The sequence below is a fragment of the Amborella trichopoda genome, chromosome 1 (genome assembly GCF_054954075.1).
Source record: "Amborella trichopoda isolate Santa Cruz 75 chromosome 1, AtrichopodaSantaCruz75HAP2 v2.0, whole genome shotgun sequence".
Classification (NCBI taxonomy): Eukaryota; Viridiplantae; Streptophyta; class Magnoliopsida; order Amborellales; family Amborellaceae; genus Amborella; species Amborella trichopoda.
In genome coordinates, this window is record NC_142336.1 from 12,974,520 (window position 1) to 12,994,347 (window position 19,828).

Consider the following 19,828-nt stretch of genomic DNA (forward strand, 5'->3'; position numbering starts at 1 on the left):
GGTCCTCCCTGATCGATAAAGTTTCATATTTCAGGACATGGGATGAGTTGGGCTGATATTTTCGTCATAAGGATACATATAAGACATTATGGATGTTTGCTAATTCATGCGGTTAGGCAAGTCTATATGCGACGCCTCCGACTCTTTTCAAGATTTCAAAGCGTCCGATGTAACGGGGGCTTAATTTTCCTTTCTTGCCGAATCTCATGATACCCTTTATTAGGGACACCTTTAAGAAGACCTGATCACTTTCCTCAAATTCAAGGTCTCTTCGTCGGTTATCGGCATAACTCTTCTACCGACTCTGAGCTGTCTTGAGCCTTTCTCGAATTAATATTATCTTACCTGAGGTTACCTGGACGATTTCTGACCCCAAAAGCCTTCTTTTACCGACCTCGTCCCAACAGACAGGTGATCTGCATCTCCTTCCATACAGGGCTTCATATGGTGCCATTTGAATACTGGTTTGGAAGCTATTGTTATATGAAAACTCAATCAGGGATAAATGATCATCCTAACTTCCTTTAAAGTCAATGACACAGGCCCTTAGCATATCTTCCAAGGTCTGGATGGTCCTCTCCGATTGTACATCAGTTTGGGGGTGAAAGGCGGTACTAAAAGTAAGTTTCGTCCCCATGGCTGACTGTAGCCTATCTCAAAATTTAGAAGTAAAACGAATGTCCCTGTCCGACACAATGCTGATCGGAACTCCATGTAACCGCACTATTTCCTTAATGAACAATTGGGCTAGTCGATCCAAAGTATAAGTCGTGCGGATCGGTAGGAAGTGAGCAGCTTTAGTCAGCCGGTCCACAATGACCCAAATGCTGTCATGCCCTGAACTTGTTCTCTACAAACCGGAGACAAAATCCATAGGAATGTGCTCCCACTTCCACTCTAGCACGAGTAAAAGCTGCAACAACTCAGCAGGCTTATCTTTTACTTGCTGACATGTTATGCACTTGGATACAAATAGTGTTATCTCCTTTTGCATGTCATTCCTGATACATCTAAGTACTTTCGAGATGAATAGTATAACGGGAGTGATGTGCTTCTTCCAAGATAGATTTCTTTACATTCTCATCATTTGAGACACAAATCCGACCTCGAAATCTCAATATATCATTAATGCTTATAGAGAATTCGTCTCTCTTTCCCAACTTCACCTCTTCTATAATTTTTATAAGCTGAGGGTTCTTTTGTGCCAATCGAATCTGTTGAATTAATTGAGGCTCTGCCTTAATATTGGCAATTATACCTACCACACCATTAAAAGATGGAACAGGATGCCACTCCACTGTTTCTTCTAATAATTTCATTTCCTGAATCATTAGATAAGCTAAAACTCCTACAGATTTCCTACTTAGAGCATCGGCCACAATGTTAGCCTTTCCTGAATGATAATAGATTGTACAATCATATTCTTTTAGGAAATCCATCCATCTTATCTGCCGCATATTCAAATCTTTTTGGGAAAAGAGGTATTTCAGGCTCTTATGATCTGTGTATATTTCGAATTGCTCACCATATAGATAATGCCTCCATATTTTCAAAGCAAATACTATTGTAGCTAGCTCCAAGTCATGAATTGGATATTTTTTCTCATATTCTTTCAACTGTCTGGATGCATATGCCACTACCTTGCCATGTTGCATTAATACACAACCCAAGCCTTATGTGAAGCATCACTATAAATCACAAATCCCCCACTCCCCTCAGGAATAGTTAAAATAGGCGCTGAAGTCAATTGAGTTTTTAGTTCTTGAAAACTCTCTTCACATTCCTTTATCCACTAAAATTTTACATTTTTCTATGTCAATCGAGTTGCAATTCGAAAGAATGCTTCTACAAATCTTCTGTAATATCCTGTCAATCCCAAAAAGCTTATAATCTGGTTGGTTATTTACAATTAACTATGGTTTCAACTTTTGAAGGATTAACTGATAAGCCTTCCTTTGATATCACATGTCCTAAAAATGTCACTTGTTCAAGTCAAAATTCACATTTACTTAGTTTGACATACAACTTCTTTTCTCTTAGTGTTTGCAATACCATTTTTATATGTTGTTCATGTTCCTCCCGATGCTTGGAATAGATTAGAATATCATCTATGAATACCACAATAAACCTATCCAGAAAAGACTTAAAAATTCGATTCATCAAATCCATAATGTAGCTGGTGCATTGGTTAATCCAAAAGGCATGACTAAAAATTCATAATGACCATACCTTGTTCTGAAAGCTGTCTTGGGAACATCATCACTTTTAATCTTAAGCTGATGATACCCAGATCTAAGATCAACTTTTGAAAATACTTGTGATCCTTGTAATTGATCGAATAAATCGTCAATTCTAAGTAATGGATACTTATTTTTCACTGTCATTTGGTTTACCTGTCTATAATCGATACACAACCTCATGGTCTCATCTTTCTTTTTAACAAACAATATCGGAGCACCCCAAGGTGACACACTGGGTTTGATAAAACCTTGCTCTAGTAATTCTTCCAATTGTTGTTTAAGTTCTTTAAGTTCTGCTGATGCCATTAGGTAAGGAGCCTTAGAAATTGGGGCTATCCCAAGAAGTAAATCAATAGAGAATTCAATTTCTCTGTCAGATGGTAACCCTGACAATTTCTCAAGGAATAAGTCAGGAAATTCTCGGATGACCGGAATGGTGTCCAAGTTTATCTTTTCCTTTATATCTTCTTTAATATAGGTAAGAAAACCTTGACATCATTTTTTAATGAGACGATTAGCCCGAATGGAGGAGATTAAAAATGGTGGGGAAGCTTTTTTGATACCTTGGAGGTAAAAAACTGGTTGCTTTGGAATACAAAAGGCAACCATTTTCTAATAATCAATACTTGCACGGTATGCAGAGAACCAATCCATGCGTATGATCACATCAAAATCTTGTATTTCTAGGAGTATTAAATCCACTAGAAATTCATTTTCTTCTATCCTTATCACACAAGATTTGTATACTAGATTAGTATTAATTAAATTCCCCATAGGTGTGGCTACTTCTAAAATGTATTCCAATTGTTCTAGTTCTACCCTAAAATGGCATGCAAAGTGTAGTGACACAAATGAATGAGTAGATCCAGGATCAATCAAAACATGAGCTGCTTTTTGAAAAATAGTAAGAGTACCTTGGATCACCGATTTTGAGGCCTGAGCGTCTTGCTGAGTGATCGTGAATATTCTTCCCTTCGTCTGAGGTTTTTGGGCTGCATCTTCAGCTTTGAATGTTGCTGCATTTGTAAGGCAGGACAATCTTTGACCTTGTACCCCAACTTCTCACATTGGAAACAAGCTCCAGTTTCCCAATAACAAGGTCTCATCCCATGGTTTTTCCCACATTTTTTACAAGGCTCTAGTGGGCTTTGAAATGGCGCGGGCCTTGGGCTTTTGTTTGCTCCTTCAAATTGTTGTCGATTAGATGATATTGGCCTACTCTGACTTCTCTGGTTTTTTCTCTTTTGGTAATCTTCACAATCTTTTTCAACAGTTTGGGCTCGATCTACTATTTCGGCACAAAGTTCCTAATTTTAAGATTGATATTATGCTTCTGATGGCTGGTCTAAGGCCCCTTTCAAATGTTTTCACCTCTCTTGCCTCATTGTTGACCATATATGGTGCAAACCTGGCCAATTCCGTAAACTTGACCTCATACTGTGCTACTGTTCTGTTCCCTTGGACTAATTCCAGAAATTCCATTTCTTTTTTATCTCGAACAAAATCTGGGAAGTACTTTTCATTAAACGTCTCTAGAAATACTTCCCAAGTCAAGAGTTTATTTTCTAAGACCAATACTCCTTTTGCCATCCGCCACCAATGTTGGGCTTCACCTTCTAATATAAAGACTGCCAAAATGACCTTCTCATCATCAGGACATTCCATTACATCGAATAATTTCTCCAATTGCATAATCCATCCCTCAGCTTCTAGTGGATCTGCAGCACCTTTAAAAGAAAGTGGGTTTAATTTCTTAAATTGTTTGATATTACACCCACCATTTCTTTTAGCTGACTGCCTTGGTGTATTATTGTTTTCCATCTGAAGTTGCATAAGGGCAACCATATTTTCCAAGGCTTTATGAATTCCCTCCATATTAGCTTCAGCCATTCAGGATCTTGACCTTGTACTAATCTGTACATAAAATAAAAATGACCTAGAGTACATTCATTTCAAATTTCCTAAGAATTTGAAACCTATTGCTCTGATACCATAATTGTCAAACCCCAAGATTTATAACACTGGAATCCATGAGATGTAACAGTCTATCTTTAAAAAAACGAAAATTTTCTACTTCACCATTTATTGTACTAAAACAGATTTTTCCATTTCTAAGAGTCTGTACAAAATCTAATCATAACTAGCATTAACATGAATGTCTAGATATACATCTGTTGAAAGGAAAAAATTTACAATAGTGAATTTGAACAAAACTCACAAAGAGAAAGTTTTATCATAACTATGACTTCTTCCAAAGTTGGTCATGTTGTGCCTTCAACTAGGGAGGCTGCAATTACCCTGAAATTTTTTTACCATAGTTTGATGAGTTTGGCTACTCAGTAAGTGATCATCATAGTCCTCAAAATTATCATAGTCGGAAGATGTAAGCATTTTCACATAGGGAGGTCTATTAGAAACAATGCGAGCCAAAAAGCATTTATGGATAACAATTTCACTTTCAGAAATGCACAATTAAACATAATCCAAATTATTGAAATGCATATAAATATTTTAACAGCAATGCATAACTCAAAGGATTTCACAAAATACCCGACTGGCATCCCAAGTAGGTCACCTATATATCCCACCAGCGTCCTGGATGGGTCTAAACAATCCTTGCAGGTCCAAACATACCTCACCGACATCCCGGATGAGTTCAAATAGTCCCTACCGGTGTCACCAGATAGGTTTAAACAATCCCTGCAGGTTCAAACATACCTCACCGGCGCTCCGATGAGTCCAAATAGTCCCTAGCAGCATAACTGGATAGGCTCAAACAGTCCCTACATGTCCAAATGTACCTCACTAGCGTACCGGATGAGTCCAAATAGTCCCTATCGGTGTCCTGGATAGGTCCACACATACTTAAATTATCTCAAAAACTCTTTAACATCAGAAGCATCAACATCGTATATTCAAAGTATCATTGAAATCATTAAAAGGAATTCACTTGAAGCAATTTAAACAATTGCTTTCATTGAAATATTTGTAAGTAACCAATCAAACAATTTGGATAAAAATTGCAAGAAGGTAGCAGATTGATCAGGTATATTTGAAATGGAATCCAATAGGTAGTCGATTATCAATTTAAGAGTATTTATAGAAATCCAAGGTTAAACACATATATATCACAATTTTATGGAATGTAATTTCATAATTAATTATTTTACAGGAATAGGTAAAACTTATAGTATCTAAAATTCATAGACAAACAAATATACAATTAAATGTAGAAATGCGTAAATCTCACAGTATTGGCAGTATTATAATTAATTGCAGAAATATCAATTTTTCACATAATGATTTTACCGGAAATGACATCACTTACACATAAATTTTACAGTGTCATAAATTTTACAGTGTCTGAAAGTCGTAATAATAGGCAGAAATTTTATTTTTAATAATTTAGAAAGTCTAAATTTCTAAGAATAAAAATTTTAACAGAAAAAAAAATGATATCATATGCGCATAAAATTACAGTATAAAAATGGTGAACAGATTATTTTTTAGGATAATGAGATCATTTACCCATAATATTTGAGAGGAAACTTTTGGTAAAATTCGGTTAGAGAGAATGACTTCATGGTGTTCTTTAATTCACAAAGAGGGCTCAACGTTACTGAGAGGGAAGGGCATAAGAGAGAGTGTTTTTTGCAGAGAGAATCCAACTCGTTCTCCTCTTTTTAAACACAAAAAAAATATTATTATAATATATTATTAACCCACCTCATACGTGAGGTGTTTAGAAGGTGTTACATTAACACTTAAAGCCTATGTCCCGAGAGGACGTGGCACAAGAAACGAAAGGTGAAGGTAAAAAGAGCAAAAAAAAATTAATGATGGTCCCTAAGGACCAAATTATTTGTATGGACCATCAAAGGTAAAAAATCATTTCCGTTTTTTTTTTTTGGTTTAATTGAGGATTGTTACATAGTTGTTCCAAAAAGCGTTAAGAAAAATAAAAAAATACAAAAAACATCTAAAAAATATAAGAAGTATATTTAAAGTATGATTAAACAAAGAATATCCAAATAAAGTTTAAAATTAGTGAAAAATGAATTTAAAAAAATCAATTTCTGCCCAGAAGTATTTTTTGAAATTTTCTTAAAAAATGGAAAAATATAAAGATAAGTATTGTAGCAAAAGCACTTTACAATCTTTGCCAAAATGATAAAAAAAAAATCATTTAAAAAAACATTACAAACAAATCCCTTATTTTTTAAATTTTATTTAATTTGTTTTTTTTTTGTTTTTTAAATCCCTTGCCGAACCACCAAAATTCAGACCGGCCAGTGCCGGATTCCAGATTGACTGGCGGGTTTCGAGTTAGACCAGCCAAGTTTACGAACACTGGTTTCAACTCTTAGGAATACCCACAATAGCATTTTCTTTTTAAATTTTAGAAAGATTGACTTATATTATGTATTATAATTATAAGATTACATATTTATCAAATTATCAAAGGAAAACACTTCACCTATTGCTCATCACCATCAAAATTTCATTAGTTATTTGACAAATCAAATTGACTTCAAAGTTTGTAGGGTGTGTGTGCCTTAGTGAGGCACCCCTAGGAAACATATAAAAAACTAATTCATATAAAACTAAAATGCCCCTATGAACTTTTAGGGGCATTTTTATCATTTTTTTTACAATTATTATTGTTAATATTTTATTTTGGTGTAAGCTGTTTAAATGTAGACACGCTCCAAATATTAGATAAATATGATTTGTAGAAAATTATTAAAATTCAAACACTATTGGATAATCGTGAGTTGTGATGGAATTTGGATGGTGATGAGTTGTAGGTTAAGTACTATAGGGATTCACTCATCACCGTCCAAATTGCATCACACAATCATGATTGTATAATAGTATTCGACTTTTAATAAATTTTTCACAAATCAAATTGATTTAAAATTTTGTAGATGTATGTGCCATAGAGAGGCACATTTGAATAAAATATAAAAAAATAATTGAACAATGAAAATAACCAAAATACCTTTTGTGATGTTTCAAGTGTATTTTCATCAATTTATTTTTTTACAATTATTTTTATAATATTTTATTTTGGTGGGAGCCATTTAGATGTACACCAGTTCCAAATTTCAGATAAATATGATTTGTAAATTTTTTTATGAAAGTTCAAACTATATCAGATAGCCATGACCGTGTGATGGAATTTAGATGATAATGAGGTAAATGAAATACTGTTGTAACTTACCTATAGGCATTTTGTAGGGTCAAAGAAAAACACTACAAATTTTAATACACATTAGTGCATTGAAATATTTATTACCATCCAAATTCCATCACACAGTCATGGCTGTCCGTAGTATTTAAATTTTAATAATTATTTCGTAAACCATGCTCAATACATGGATACTCAAAGATGGGCATGGTGCAATCCTGCATCTACAAAAATTGGTGGGTTCATGAGGAACCACAATATGAATTCCACTAAAGAATCATAATTTTGTAGGAATAACCGCATTTTACCCTGTCATCCGATTAAAAAACACAATAAGATTTGTGTTAGTCCAAAACCAATTGTTACCGCGACACTTCATCCATTAGCAAGTGTCCATTAGCAAGTGTTGCATGTGAACACATGTCAATACTTGAGAACACTTGGATATATAAAGAAAGAAAATAATAAAAAAACATATAAGGGCTCACAACAGAGTTCAACCTTATATTATCTATAGAATATAAAATTTTATTTATAAATAATAGTTGCACCAATGTATCTAGATATATATGCTTTTAGGCCAAAATACTAGACAACTTACATGTAGATAACGATACTTACTCGTCTGCTCTTCTCTTTGGGGGAACCTGTACTTTTTTTTTTTTTTGGGACAAGATTACTTTATTATTCACTTGGGAATTTCAAACTTTCAACAAAAAATCGTATGAGAAATAACAACACTCTGCAAAGTCACTCGTTTTGCCAAGCCATCTGTAACGTCATTTGCCTCCCTGTACACTTGCTGAAACTGAACTTCAACTCCCTTGAATAGGTCTATTATCTTCATCCACTTTCTCCTTAAGTTCCATGGTGGTCTTGCTGTCATATTACACCAACTTATGACATCCAGTGAGTCTCCTTTAATGATATAAGGCATGCGAACATTCCTTTCTACCATCAATTGTAATCCTCTCTCCAGCGCCTCCATTTCTACCTCATTCGCCGTAGTCTCTCCACATGATCCAGCATATTATAACATCGTTTCTCTTTTTGCATTATGCAGAATCTCTCTAGAACCAGCCGGTCCTGGATTCCCATTAGAGCTTCCATCAAAATTTAGTTTCATATTCCTCTCCACTAGTGGCAACCATTTCCCTTTTGGTCTCACTTTTACAAAGTTTTGAAGCACCAAATTATTCAGATTAATGTCAATATCCACTCTAGATACTCCAAACCCTTCCTTGGTTGTCGAAAACCAACTCCAGATCAATTGCATAATCTTTCTTTTAACCATATCCATATATCGAGCTGTATTTTAAAAAATCTTCCTATTTCACTCCATCCACACCTCCCACACTCGAATAATCTCCCACAATACTTTTCCAACCTGTGGGAGATAATCCATACTTAAGCAATCTATGATATTCACATGGTTATTTGCCATCACCATCGAAAAGATGAATTGAATAACTACAATGTAAGAAAAGATGATCTCCAGTCTCATCACTTTCCTTACAAAAAATGCAAACATTCGTGACAACGCTTCCTCTTTTGATAATGTTATCTATAGTTAGCGTCTTCCCTTGAAACAATATCCACAAGAAAATTTGGATTTTGTAAAGAGTAAACTATACGTTGATTTAACCGAAAAAATTACGTCCCTTCAACTTCCAGCAGGAACTCATCTTCCCTTTCCTGATAAGGTTTCATTTAATCTATATCTCTCAGCAGCCCCGTATATTGCTCTATAGAAGAATCCAGCACTCAATTATATCTACAATTAACCGTCCATGCTTTTTCTTCCACATCATAAGCCTGGGATGCTGTTATTGATTGTTGATTTGTTCCCTTAAAAACCAGAGGGTATGCCGTTTTTAAACTGCAATCTCCCACTCACTTGCTATTTCAGAATGATATCTTATCTCTGTTTCCCATTATTCATCTATAGCAACTTAACATGAAAATCTTATTTTGTAGGATTCCTTTCCAAAATTGAAGATTTGAGATTATCTCTTTCCCCGCTTCCCACCCATAGATTACTCTGATCCACCTTATATTTAGCTATAAGGATATCTTTCCAAAGCATCATATCTCCGCTCATTATCCTCCACCACCATTTAGCTAACAGTGCCTGATTTACGTATTTTAGCTTTCTGATCCCCATCCGACCCTCACATTTGGGCATGCAAATCCTTTCCCAACTAACCAAATGATATCTATTCCCATAATCTCCAGATCCCCACAAAAGCTTATGTATCAGCTGCTCAGTTCTTTTGCCAACTGGACTTGGCATAACTATGAAAGACATTTGGTATATTGGTAAATTTGACAACAATGCTTGGATCAAAGTTTCTCCCCCCTCTAAAGAGAGGTGCTTTACCTTCCACAAATTCAACTTTGTATTCACTCTTTGTGGCACTGGATCCAACACCGATTTTGGCAACCTCCCATTTGAGATAGGCATTCCAAGATAAGTGATAGGAAATTTTTTTATTTTACACCGCATATGATATGCTAACCTGTTTAAAGTAACATCTGAACACTCTAACCCTACTATTGCAGTTTTCTCAAAATTGACTTTAAAGCCCAATACCATTTCACACCATAACATAAGCCTTCTAATGTTTATTATCTGATCCTCTATTGTTCCCTCTTAATTAAAAGGATTCTAGAGCATTTTACATAGACCTACATTGGGAATTATATAGAGAGAAGAGGCTTCTATAAATATGTGCAAAACCTTGTACAAGTGCATAGAAAAAAGAGAAAATGATGCAACCAATATTAGACAGACTCGCTCGGTTAAACCGGACCCAACTGGGTTACCCCGACAAATGGCCAAAGAATATGAAAAAATTTTAAAGTGCTTTCCAAAAAAATGAAAATATATTCAAAGTAAAATTAAATAAAACACATCTAAATAAAGGCAAAGAAGTACTAACAAAATTGATTTTGAAGAATCAATTTGTGACTAGGAGTAACATGCATCCGTAGCTGTAGAGGTAAGGTGGGCCTTCAAATTTTATCATGGTATATAATTTTGATGTAAAATGTTTTAGGATTATCTCAAAATCTATTTTTATGTCTAATTATAAAATTTAAAATTTTAAAAATGGTTAAAATCAAGTAGATTCATAAACATATGAAAATCTTGAAAATGGACGGTGTACATAATATGTTGTAAAATGCACTATTTTTTAGACTTAAAATATTTTTATTTTTCATGGTCATACATCTCATTGTTGAGATTATAAATCAAAGGGTTTTTCAACACTAAAACTACCTTTTTCGATAGATTTTTGAGGTGCATCTGTAGCTCTACATTATAAGGTTGCAACCTTATATAAACTTTTTCCTAAAAATAATCTAAAAAAGATAGGAAAATATAAAAAGGGTGTGGTTCGTGTAGAGTTGGGGCTCTAAACAGTCAAATTAGAGCGCACCTTCAAATAGTATCACGAAATACGGTCTCCATATTGGAAATCTTTATGATTGCCTTAAAATATATTTTCATGCTTAAGAAATAATGTAGATCGAGCACATCAATGAAAACATGAAAATCTTGAAAGTTGACAGTCCACATTACAAGAAGTACTATTTTCAAAACTTGAAATCTATTTTTTTCTCATGTCCTTCCATCTTGATGTCGAGATGATCATTTGAGGATATTTAAACATCAAAACAACCTCTTCTGATGAAATTTTTAAGGGGTCGTTCTAATTGATTGTTTAGAGTCTCAGCTCTATATAAAATACTTTTCAACTTTACCAAAATAATAAACAATATAAAAACGCATCACAAATAAATTTCTTACTTTTAGATTTTTCTGGGATTTTTTGATTTTTTTTTTGTTAAAAAAAATCTTTAGACTAGCCGGTATCTGCCTGATCTGGGCACCCGAATTGGTTCCGGAGTAGCCCATTGGCCAGGATCCGTTCCTGCGACACTGGAAGCAACCGAATAGTGAGGAACTGGTGTGACCTTTCATTGTTTGTAGACAAAGTGTTGTAGCATCCTCCCTTTGTTCCTTTATTTCCCTTTTTCCTTACCCACACTTTCACTGCACCCATGTGCGATTTATAAGCAGCAGTCGACAAGGAGACGTACTACCGGGGATAAATGGATGATTTGTGTTTTGTTTTAAATTGTTGAAGCTATGATACCATATGATTTGTGTTTTGTTTTAAACAATCCTACAAAGTATGCAATGAAAACTTTAGATAACTTAAATACGTAAAATATTAGACTGTGTATATGCTACTTATACATCTATACATGATTTAAGGTACGTTTGTATACAAAGTAAGGCATACCTATAAATAATGTTGACAAATGATTTTTCATTAGTAAAAAAATTATTTTCATATTTAATATATAATTTAAAGCCTTAAAAATAATGTAGAACAAGAAAACCTATAATCACTTCAAAATATTAAAAATTGACAGCCTCGATAATGCATTACAAGATGCACTATTTCCCAGACTTCAAATCATTTTTTTTTTTTTTTCTTTTACATTTACACATCTCAAAGTCGACGTGATCTATTTGAGGGTTTTTGACATCGAAACAACCTCTTCTAATGAAATATTAAGGTGCCCCTTAATTTGATTGTTCAGGGTTTCAATCCTATAGAAACTTTACATAATGACATATGTCAATGAATAAACTGGTTATGCTAAAGTGTTGATACCTTTCCTTAAAAATACGAAAATCGACGTTCTTTTTCTGTGTAAAGCAGTGGAGGAGAAGACCCCTTACACACCCTTGTTAATAAAATAAGATGAAATATAACTCTTTTTACAACCCTAGGGCATTTGTGCAATATGGAAATCAACAATTCGTTCACTACATTGGAATATGGCTAATCAATCAGGGACTAGTTTGCCATGTATATTTTTTAGGTTGCAACCGCAGGACCATGGGCATGAATAAACTCTCTCACCACAAATGAATTATAGGTGAGAATTAGATATATGCCTCCTTATTCATTCATTTTCTCTTTATATCATTTGCAAAAGGTTCAGCTAATAATTATACATACTTAAGTGCACAAATGCACTTGCATACACTATACATGTATTCAGATGTCTGGTCTTCTAGAAATTGTCATGGGTTCTTGGACATCCTACATAACCAGAGAATCTTGTCCTTAAGGACCTCACAATCCAATCTTGGGAACCCTTCTTTTACCTGAAGAAAACAAAAAAAATTGGAACATTAGAAAATTTTAATAAGGTTAGGACAAGAAATTGGTATATGGGCTTGAACCCGACTAATCCAGATATCAAATCCATGTATATAAAAAAGTATATTATCGATAAGAAGATAACCATATAGCCCGGGTCAGGTCTGGGTCCATTGCTACCCCTATTTCAAATTAGTTATTGACTCCTCTCTCTTTCTCTCCCCTCCCCCTCCCACCCCCACCCCCACTCCCATAAAATTAAAAATTAAAAAAAAAAAAAAAGAAAAAAAACAAATAATAATTTTTTTTGTATCCCCCAAGAAAAATAATAATAATGATTAGTGCTTTGCTTTGTATTTTTGAAAACATATTACAGAAAACCACAGAGATACACCATTGAGCATTTTATGCATCCATTTTTTCTTTTGTTATAAAGTGCGGAAGAAGGGTCAATTTTCAATTTTGACTTTCTCATTCTATAAAACCCCAGAAGGACATGAAGGGTCACAAATTGATGGAGAAGCAATTTCCGATTTTGATCCTCCATCATAACGACTGTAGATTTTAAAAAAACTCTATGATAAGAGCTATTAATTTTTTTAACATCAATATCTCAAATACTTATATTAAAAAAACTAATGTCTCACAATTGAACTCGTCAAATAACGGTGTTGGAGTGAGATAATGGCGTTTGGAAACACTAATATCGTACGAAAACTTAATGCATATTTGATATTAACATTAGAAAATATCAGTATGCCACGAAGCTTCGTGACTTAATGAGATATTAGTATTAGAAAGTACCAATAGCTCACGAGGAGATTCATGAGATTTTGGTATTAGATCAACCTCTCACAAAGTGACTTATAGAGATATTAGTGATTGAAACTACCCAATATATTTTAATTAGCAGATATTGGTTTGTGCGTGAAAATGCTAATTTCTCTAGGGTATTAAGAGTGAGATGTTGATATTTAATCCCTCACATAAGTGGTATTCTTAAAAACTAATTTCTTTTTAATGGAGGGCAAAATTTGAAAACTGCACATTCAATCTTTTCTAACCCATATTAACTCAGTGTGACATTATCTTTTGAAAAGCTTGTAGTTACAGCCGTCTCTTGAAAAATTTATGAAATTGGGAAAAACAAATTGGTGAAATACTAAACAGTGCATTTGTTTGATAGGTTCTTTTATTTGAAAGGTCCTATATTCAATATCTTAAATGCGAATCCTTTTTAAAACGTCTTGAGTTCCATTCTTAACACATGTAGATCTTTTACCTGTTTAATGAAAAAAATAAAATAAATATATATATATATAATTAATGTACTTTGTACTTTGTGTTACATGAGGAAGGACCTGAAGAAGGAGATTGTAAACAACTCCATGTCCACCAATAGAAAAACTAGAGGCATCCGTGGCCATGAGCCCCTCCTCCTCCAACCCTATCAAAATCTTTGAGAATTGGCCCCTTTTCATTTTGGACGCACAGATTTGTACCATCATTTCTCCCTCATCAAGCCGGCAAATTGTGATCCTTGGTACTGAATTCCCTTGCACATTCCCTCTGTTTGCGTTGGGGATCCGATGGTTGTCTTGAACCGGAGCTCGAGCTAAGATTTCCTCCCGCCGTTGAATCAGGCTGTCCACTTCCTTTTGTAGCTCCGGTATATATTTCAAGACCCGGGTAACGGTAGTTGGGATACTCATCCTCTTCTGTGAAATTTTACAGATTAGTTTTCAACTTAGATTAAGAGAGTAAACACCCCTCTCTGTGTGTGCGTGTGTGTCTATGCGCGCTTGCACGCATTCACGTAAAAGACCATTTAGTTATTTAAGACTTAAAGAAGAAAATTAAAAAATACACAAAAAATTTATAATTCTCAACCATGATAATCTCATCATGAGGTTTCGAAGATGACTTAAAATTCCAAATGATGGACCTTGTTATCCCAATAATAGATCAAGAAAAAGAAATCTCAGAGAGAGAGAGAGCCAATTGTTGCCCCAGGATAATTTTATGTGGCTATTTATTTGAAATAAAAAAACATAGTTTTATCTTCCAAAAATTGAAATAAGAGCTACTATTTTCTTGAAAATTCCAATAGGTTGTCATGCTTAAGACCATGAAAGTAACCCCAAGGAGAAGAGCCTAGCTAATGAATTTACCCCTTGTTCAGATTCTGGCAACAACGATCGCAGGCTCGAGTAGAGGGAATTGAGCTTTTTCCGACGATCCCGCTCGTTTGCATTGTGGGTGAGCTTCTTGACATTCGAAGTTTGCTCACTCTCAGTATTTTCTGAAGAAACTTGAAAAAAAGGTTGTGAGATATGAGGATCTCCATGGTAGGAGAAATCACCATTAAAACTCTCCACATTCAAGGGAGCTAATTGCTCTTCTGATGGCCATGAAAATGTTGTTGGGTACACGCAAGAAGGTGATAAGGCCAGCATGGTGAGTATCTTAAGGCAGTTTTTTCTGTTTGGCTTCTTTAAGGGAATAAGGTTGGGATCATGAATATATATACAGGGAAAGGGCCACCCCATGTAAGTTGATTTAGTTTTATTATCTCTATATGTTATTTAAACTAATCATGATTATTATATGAATGACAGAAAACTTCAACTTGCACTTTGTTTTTCATTTTGCTTCACTTTGTTTATGTCCCACCGGTTACTAGTAATGAAATGGAGATTTCAGCATTTCTTTAATATTAAGTGTGAAGGACCTCAAATTAGGAATCTAGTGCAAATTATTCTCCTCTTAAATGTGTTTTAGTGTTTAAATAATAAGTGCATGCTATCCAGAAGTATAATGTGATTTTGCGTGTTTGCCTGAATTAGGATCTTAGGAGTTCCCGTTTTCCCTTTTTTTTTTTCTTTTTTTTTCTTTTTTTTTGTTTTTAAATCTGAAATATTGAGATCCACCTAAGTATCACCTAGCAAGTATTTGAAAGAAAATAAAAAAGAAAATATATTTTAAGTTCTTTAATAATTAGATCTGACCATCCTAGAATTGGATAGTCTTTATTCATCATGTGGACATCATGTTTTTAGGCACATACAAAGTGCATTTGGTATTATTTTTATTTACTTTTTTTAAATTGGACGCTTGGTTACATTTCCAAAACATAGAGAGCTAAAAGGTACTCCTAGATTTTGTGTTTCGTGTGAAGGATGAATAGAGGAAATGCTCTCGCCGGACCACAGAATATTTGGATTTAAATAATTGACTAAGGGAGATCAGGGTAGATATGGTCGGTTCTTGATAATCGTCTTTTTCGTAACGGAGTTCAACTATAGGTAACGGTATTGTCTACTTTAACAGAAATTTGGATTTAGGAAAAATGGATAAAATCTGGATGAAAGGCAAAAGAAAAAAAAAAAAACAGGGAAAATGGAAGATAACATGCAATATCAAAGAAAAGTGAATATTATTGTTTGCTCCAATATCATTTTGCTTTTTCTTTTTTTGAAAGCTCAGTCGGGATGGGGTATTCTATTCGAGATAAAAATGAAACTTAAGATATCATATTGTGGTGACCTACTACCCTGACCACCTAGCATTTAAAGAATTAGTTTTATACTTATTTTCTGTTAAAAAGATACTTGAAGCCTATTTAACATGCTCCGCATCATAAGAGATATGAAACACATGCAACGAGCGTTTTGATTCATGCATTCATTTACGTTACGAAGAGTGAGCACCGTAATATCAGCCGTTATGTTACACAAGGGTTGAAACGTGGTCCTGCCTATTTTTCAAGTTGATAGAGAAGTTAGGCTTTAGACAATTATTAATAATGAAGCAATCGTTAGGCCTAGTGGTTAAGGACCACTTTTTAGTCATGAGGCCGCTACGTGCCAATGAACGGTTGGATGTTTATGGAAAGTGGGCCCTCGCATTGGAGTCGCATAATGGACTAGTAAACTCCCGTCCCTCTCCATCACCGTCCAAGATGTGTGCTTGGAAGCTATGCATCACATGACCAGGGACTTCCATTATCACAAAGATTACAAATTAGGTTTCCTCCTTTAATTGGCTGTGTGGTAACATACACCGAGGAAGCATACGATGGTCCGCCTACATGCACCATAAAATGACTAAAATAGCCCTCATGCGCTGTTATTGGTCATTCCCGACAATCTATACAACCCATTAGATGACAACAATAGTTTCATCAGGAATGGGGTTGGGGTCATGGTGGAAGCACTCCCGGTGTAGGATTTCATTCTTATCAAACGCCTTCAAAAACTATTTACAATTTAAAAAATGAGTAGAGGCTCGTCATCCCCATTGAATTGCCAAAAAAAAATAAAAATAAACAATTGTTTCACATGAGCTAGACTGCGTTTGTACAACATGCGGTCCAAAGGTATAAAGCATCCATATTTAAGATGGATGCAAATAGGTGGTCCATCTAAAAATAATTGTAACTAACGTCTAAATGTTTTCTTAATATAATTATGGGCAGCGATTTCATGCAATGGCAACCACACTTCTAGAAAACCATGTGTTGTGGTATTTATATGACCTAAAATTTTACACATACACTCTCTTCATCCGAAAAATCAATCTAATATATATGCACATACACTCTCTTCATCCAAAAAATCAATCTAATATATATATATATATATATATATATATATATATATATAAATTCACCCTATATATGATAAAAATTGAGTCCCCTCCAACCATGAATCTAGACCTTCTATTTGATGAATTTCAAGATCTAAGACTTTATGACTTCAAAATAATTTTTATTTTTTAATATTGTTAAACTAATGATAATAAAATATCTAAAAATTTTGGAAGAAAAAAAGATCATTCTAAAGCCTAAATCTAATTATCTCATCAAAATGGACGGTTTATGTTAATTAGACTAACAAAATACTTCTTAAGTTGTGTTTTCAAAATTTTCTTTTACGTGATTGTTCATTGTTCAATAGAATGAAAATAGCGTATATTTTAAAATCAGATCAAACAAATAGCCCTAACATAGTTTTTGAATGTTGTTGCATCATGTTATTGTACAACTGTTGCCTGAAATCATTGTCCTATAAGTATTATCTTTAATTTTTTAAATTTATTTATTTTTTCATTTTCATTATATCCATGTTAAAGATTATATATTCTCCAAAAATTAGGATCATATTATAGTTAAAAATATATTTATTGCCAAGCATATATTTCTACATGTGCAGGATTGGCCGCACGCTGACCGCGTCCTTATGATCATATAGGATAGGAATCACTTGATATGGATTAGGAATCGGTAGGACCATTCCTATTTATCAAAAACCCAAGAACCGCTCGATTCTTTGACAAAACGGGTCAATTTTGTTAGGGAACTGGGCCAATCTGGCCCCACCCGTTTATTTTTATTATTTTTTCAATTTTATATTTTTCCCCATATTTTTTTTTTATTGGCCGATTCACTGGGCTGGATCACCCATCTGCCGATCTAGACTGCCAGTTCACCGATCTAGACCATTTTTACAAATAGGTGATGTGGGTAACCATTTTTTTAAAGCCTAGGTTAAATGGTGATAAAGATAGAGGGGGTCCTGCATAACATGACATTGATGGTGAGCATCGCTCCTATCACTTTCTAATCCATTAATTGGATGGTGATAACCCTCATGACCATTTTCCCTTTGTGGTCATCACCAATTGGACTATGAAACCTGTAGTCTAATCCTTGTATTAATTTTCTTTATGTTATATGACAGAAAAAATTTATATAAGAAATTTATATAAGGTGTCTCGACCTTATATTGTACGGGTAAGGAGCACCTAAAAAATCCACTAGGGAAGGTTGTTCTTATGTTGGAAAACACTCAAATCGATCATCTCAACCTCGACATTCATAGACATGAAAAAAAGGGGATTTCTAGTCCTAAAAATAGTTCAACTTCTAACACATTATCTGAACTGTTTATTTTCAATATTTTCAAGTGTTTATAGATCTGCTCGATCGTCACCATTTCTGAAACTTTTAATTTATAATTAGGGGCAATAATAGATTTTCATATCATCATAAGGCATAGCGACACCAAAACTACATTTTTTGCATAGTTTTGAGGTGTACCTTACTTCAATAATACAAGGTTGACACCTTATACAAACCTCCCCCCGTTATACCACATGATAATTAAAAAAAAACACTAAAAATACCATCATTTTTTTTAAAAAAAAACTAAAAATACCATCATTTAAAAAAAAAAAAAAAAAAAAAAAAAAAAGAAACTGAGAATACCCTTACATCATAAATAAATTTTAAGGTGGTCCTAATTGGCCTCTTAGCTAATTTAATTGTCTCTTGCAAAGGACTAAAGTTGCTTGAGTTGGCACGAGCAATGCGCATTCTTGGATGTCGTTACATGGGTTTGGAACGTGGGTGCATGCGCCAACATAGTTCTTATTGTGGGAAACACGAGCCACGAATATCTTCTCATTTATTATAGTTTATGGGCCTCCTTTCCTTTTCATCCCAAGATTAGTGTACACTTATAATAGAGTGTTCTATTACAATGTCAATTATCAATTTAAGCAAACATTAAATATAAAGTTCCACCTCGTTGACTTCGTAACATGTCCCTCTCAAGTGTGCATTTTAAACAAATCTCACAAGTTGCTCCCACCTAGTAAGGGTGCCGATCGATCCAACCAGACCTAGGACCCGACTGGTAGACCTGACCTCGGGTTTAGTTGAGTCCAAATTTTGGACCTAAAAAGTCGAGTCCGAGTCTAAAATCATGACCCAAATACAATTTGGGTCCGGGTCCAGCTAGACCCGACCCGTTGCTACCCCTACCATCGAGCAAGTGTATATAGATGGTTAAAGCTGGCCTATTATCAAAAATAAAAAATAATGGAAAAAATACAAATGAACGAGAGAGAGTCTTTAGCTGGATGATTCTTGCTTCAAGGGCCAGGGGTCTTGGTGTTAACTTGTGAAATCGCCCCGTATTTTCATTTTCTAGTGGCAATCTGAATCGGCAAAGAAGCAATATTGTTTCTCCCAATTCAATCCACATGATTCCTGAGTTATACTAGGCTACACCTTATAAAGAAATTTAAAAAGATATAAAAATAAAAAATTGGAAGTTTTGGGGTTTTTTTATCCAGAATCATCCACTTCCAGATCTTGATCCAACTTGGGCTATTCGGAGTTATAACAGTGATTTTCGAATGCTATT

General features: G+C 34.3%; 1 protein-coding gene and 1 long non-coding RNA gene across 2 annotated transcripts; one reads left to right on the forward strand and one right to left on the reverse strand.

Moving 5' to 3' along the window:
• Positions 1 to 12,384: 12,384 nt before the first annotated feature.
• LOC18444567 (transcription factor ORG2) lies at positions 12,385 to 15,073 on the reverse strand. The gene is made up of 3 exons (XM_006854734.4): positions 14,789 to 15,073; positions 13,979 to 14,335; positions 12,385 to 12,622 (listed from the first exon to the last, which is right to left on the reverse strand). The coding sequence occupies exons 1-3, from the start codon at positions 15,071 to 15,073 to the stop codon at positions 12,539 to 12,541; spliced, it is 726 nt and encodes a 241-aa protein (XP_006854796.1). The 3' UTR covers positions 12,385 to 12,538.
• On the forward strand, positions 14,148 to 15,261 carry LOC148783560 (uncharacterized). Its single transcript, XR_016045118.1, has 2 exons — positions 14,148 to 14,286; positions 14,800 to 15,261. It is a non-coding gene; the product is annotated as an uncharacterized LOC148783560 (long non-coding RNA).
• The last annotated feature ends 4,567 nt before the right edge of the window (positions 15,262 to 19,828 follow it).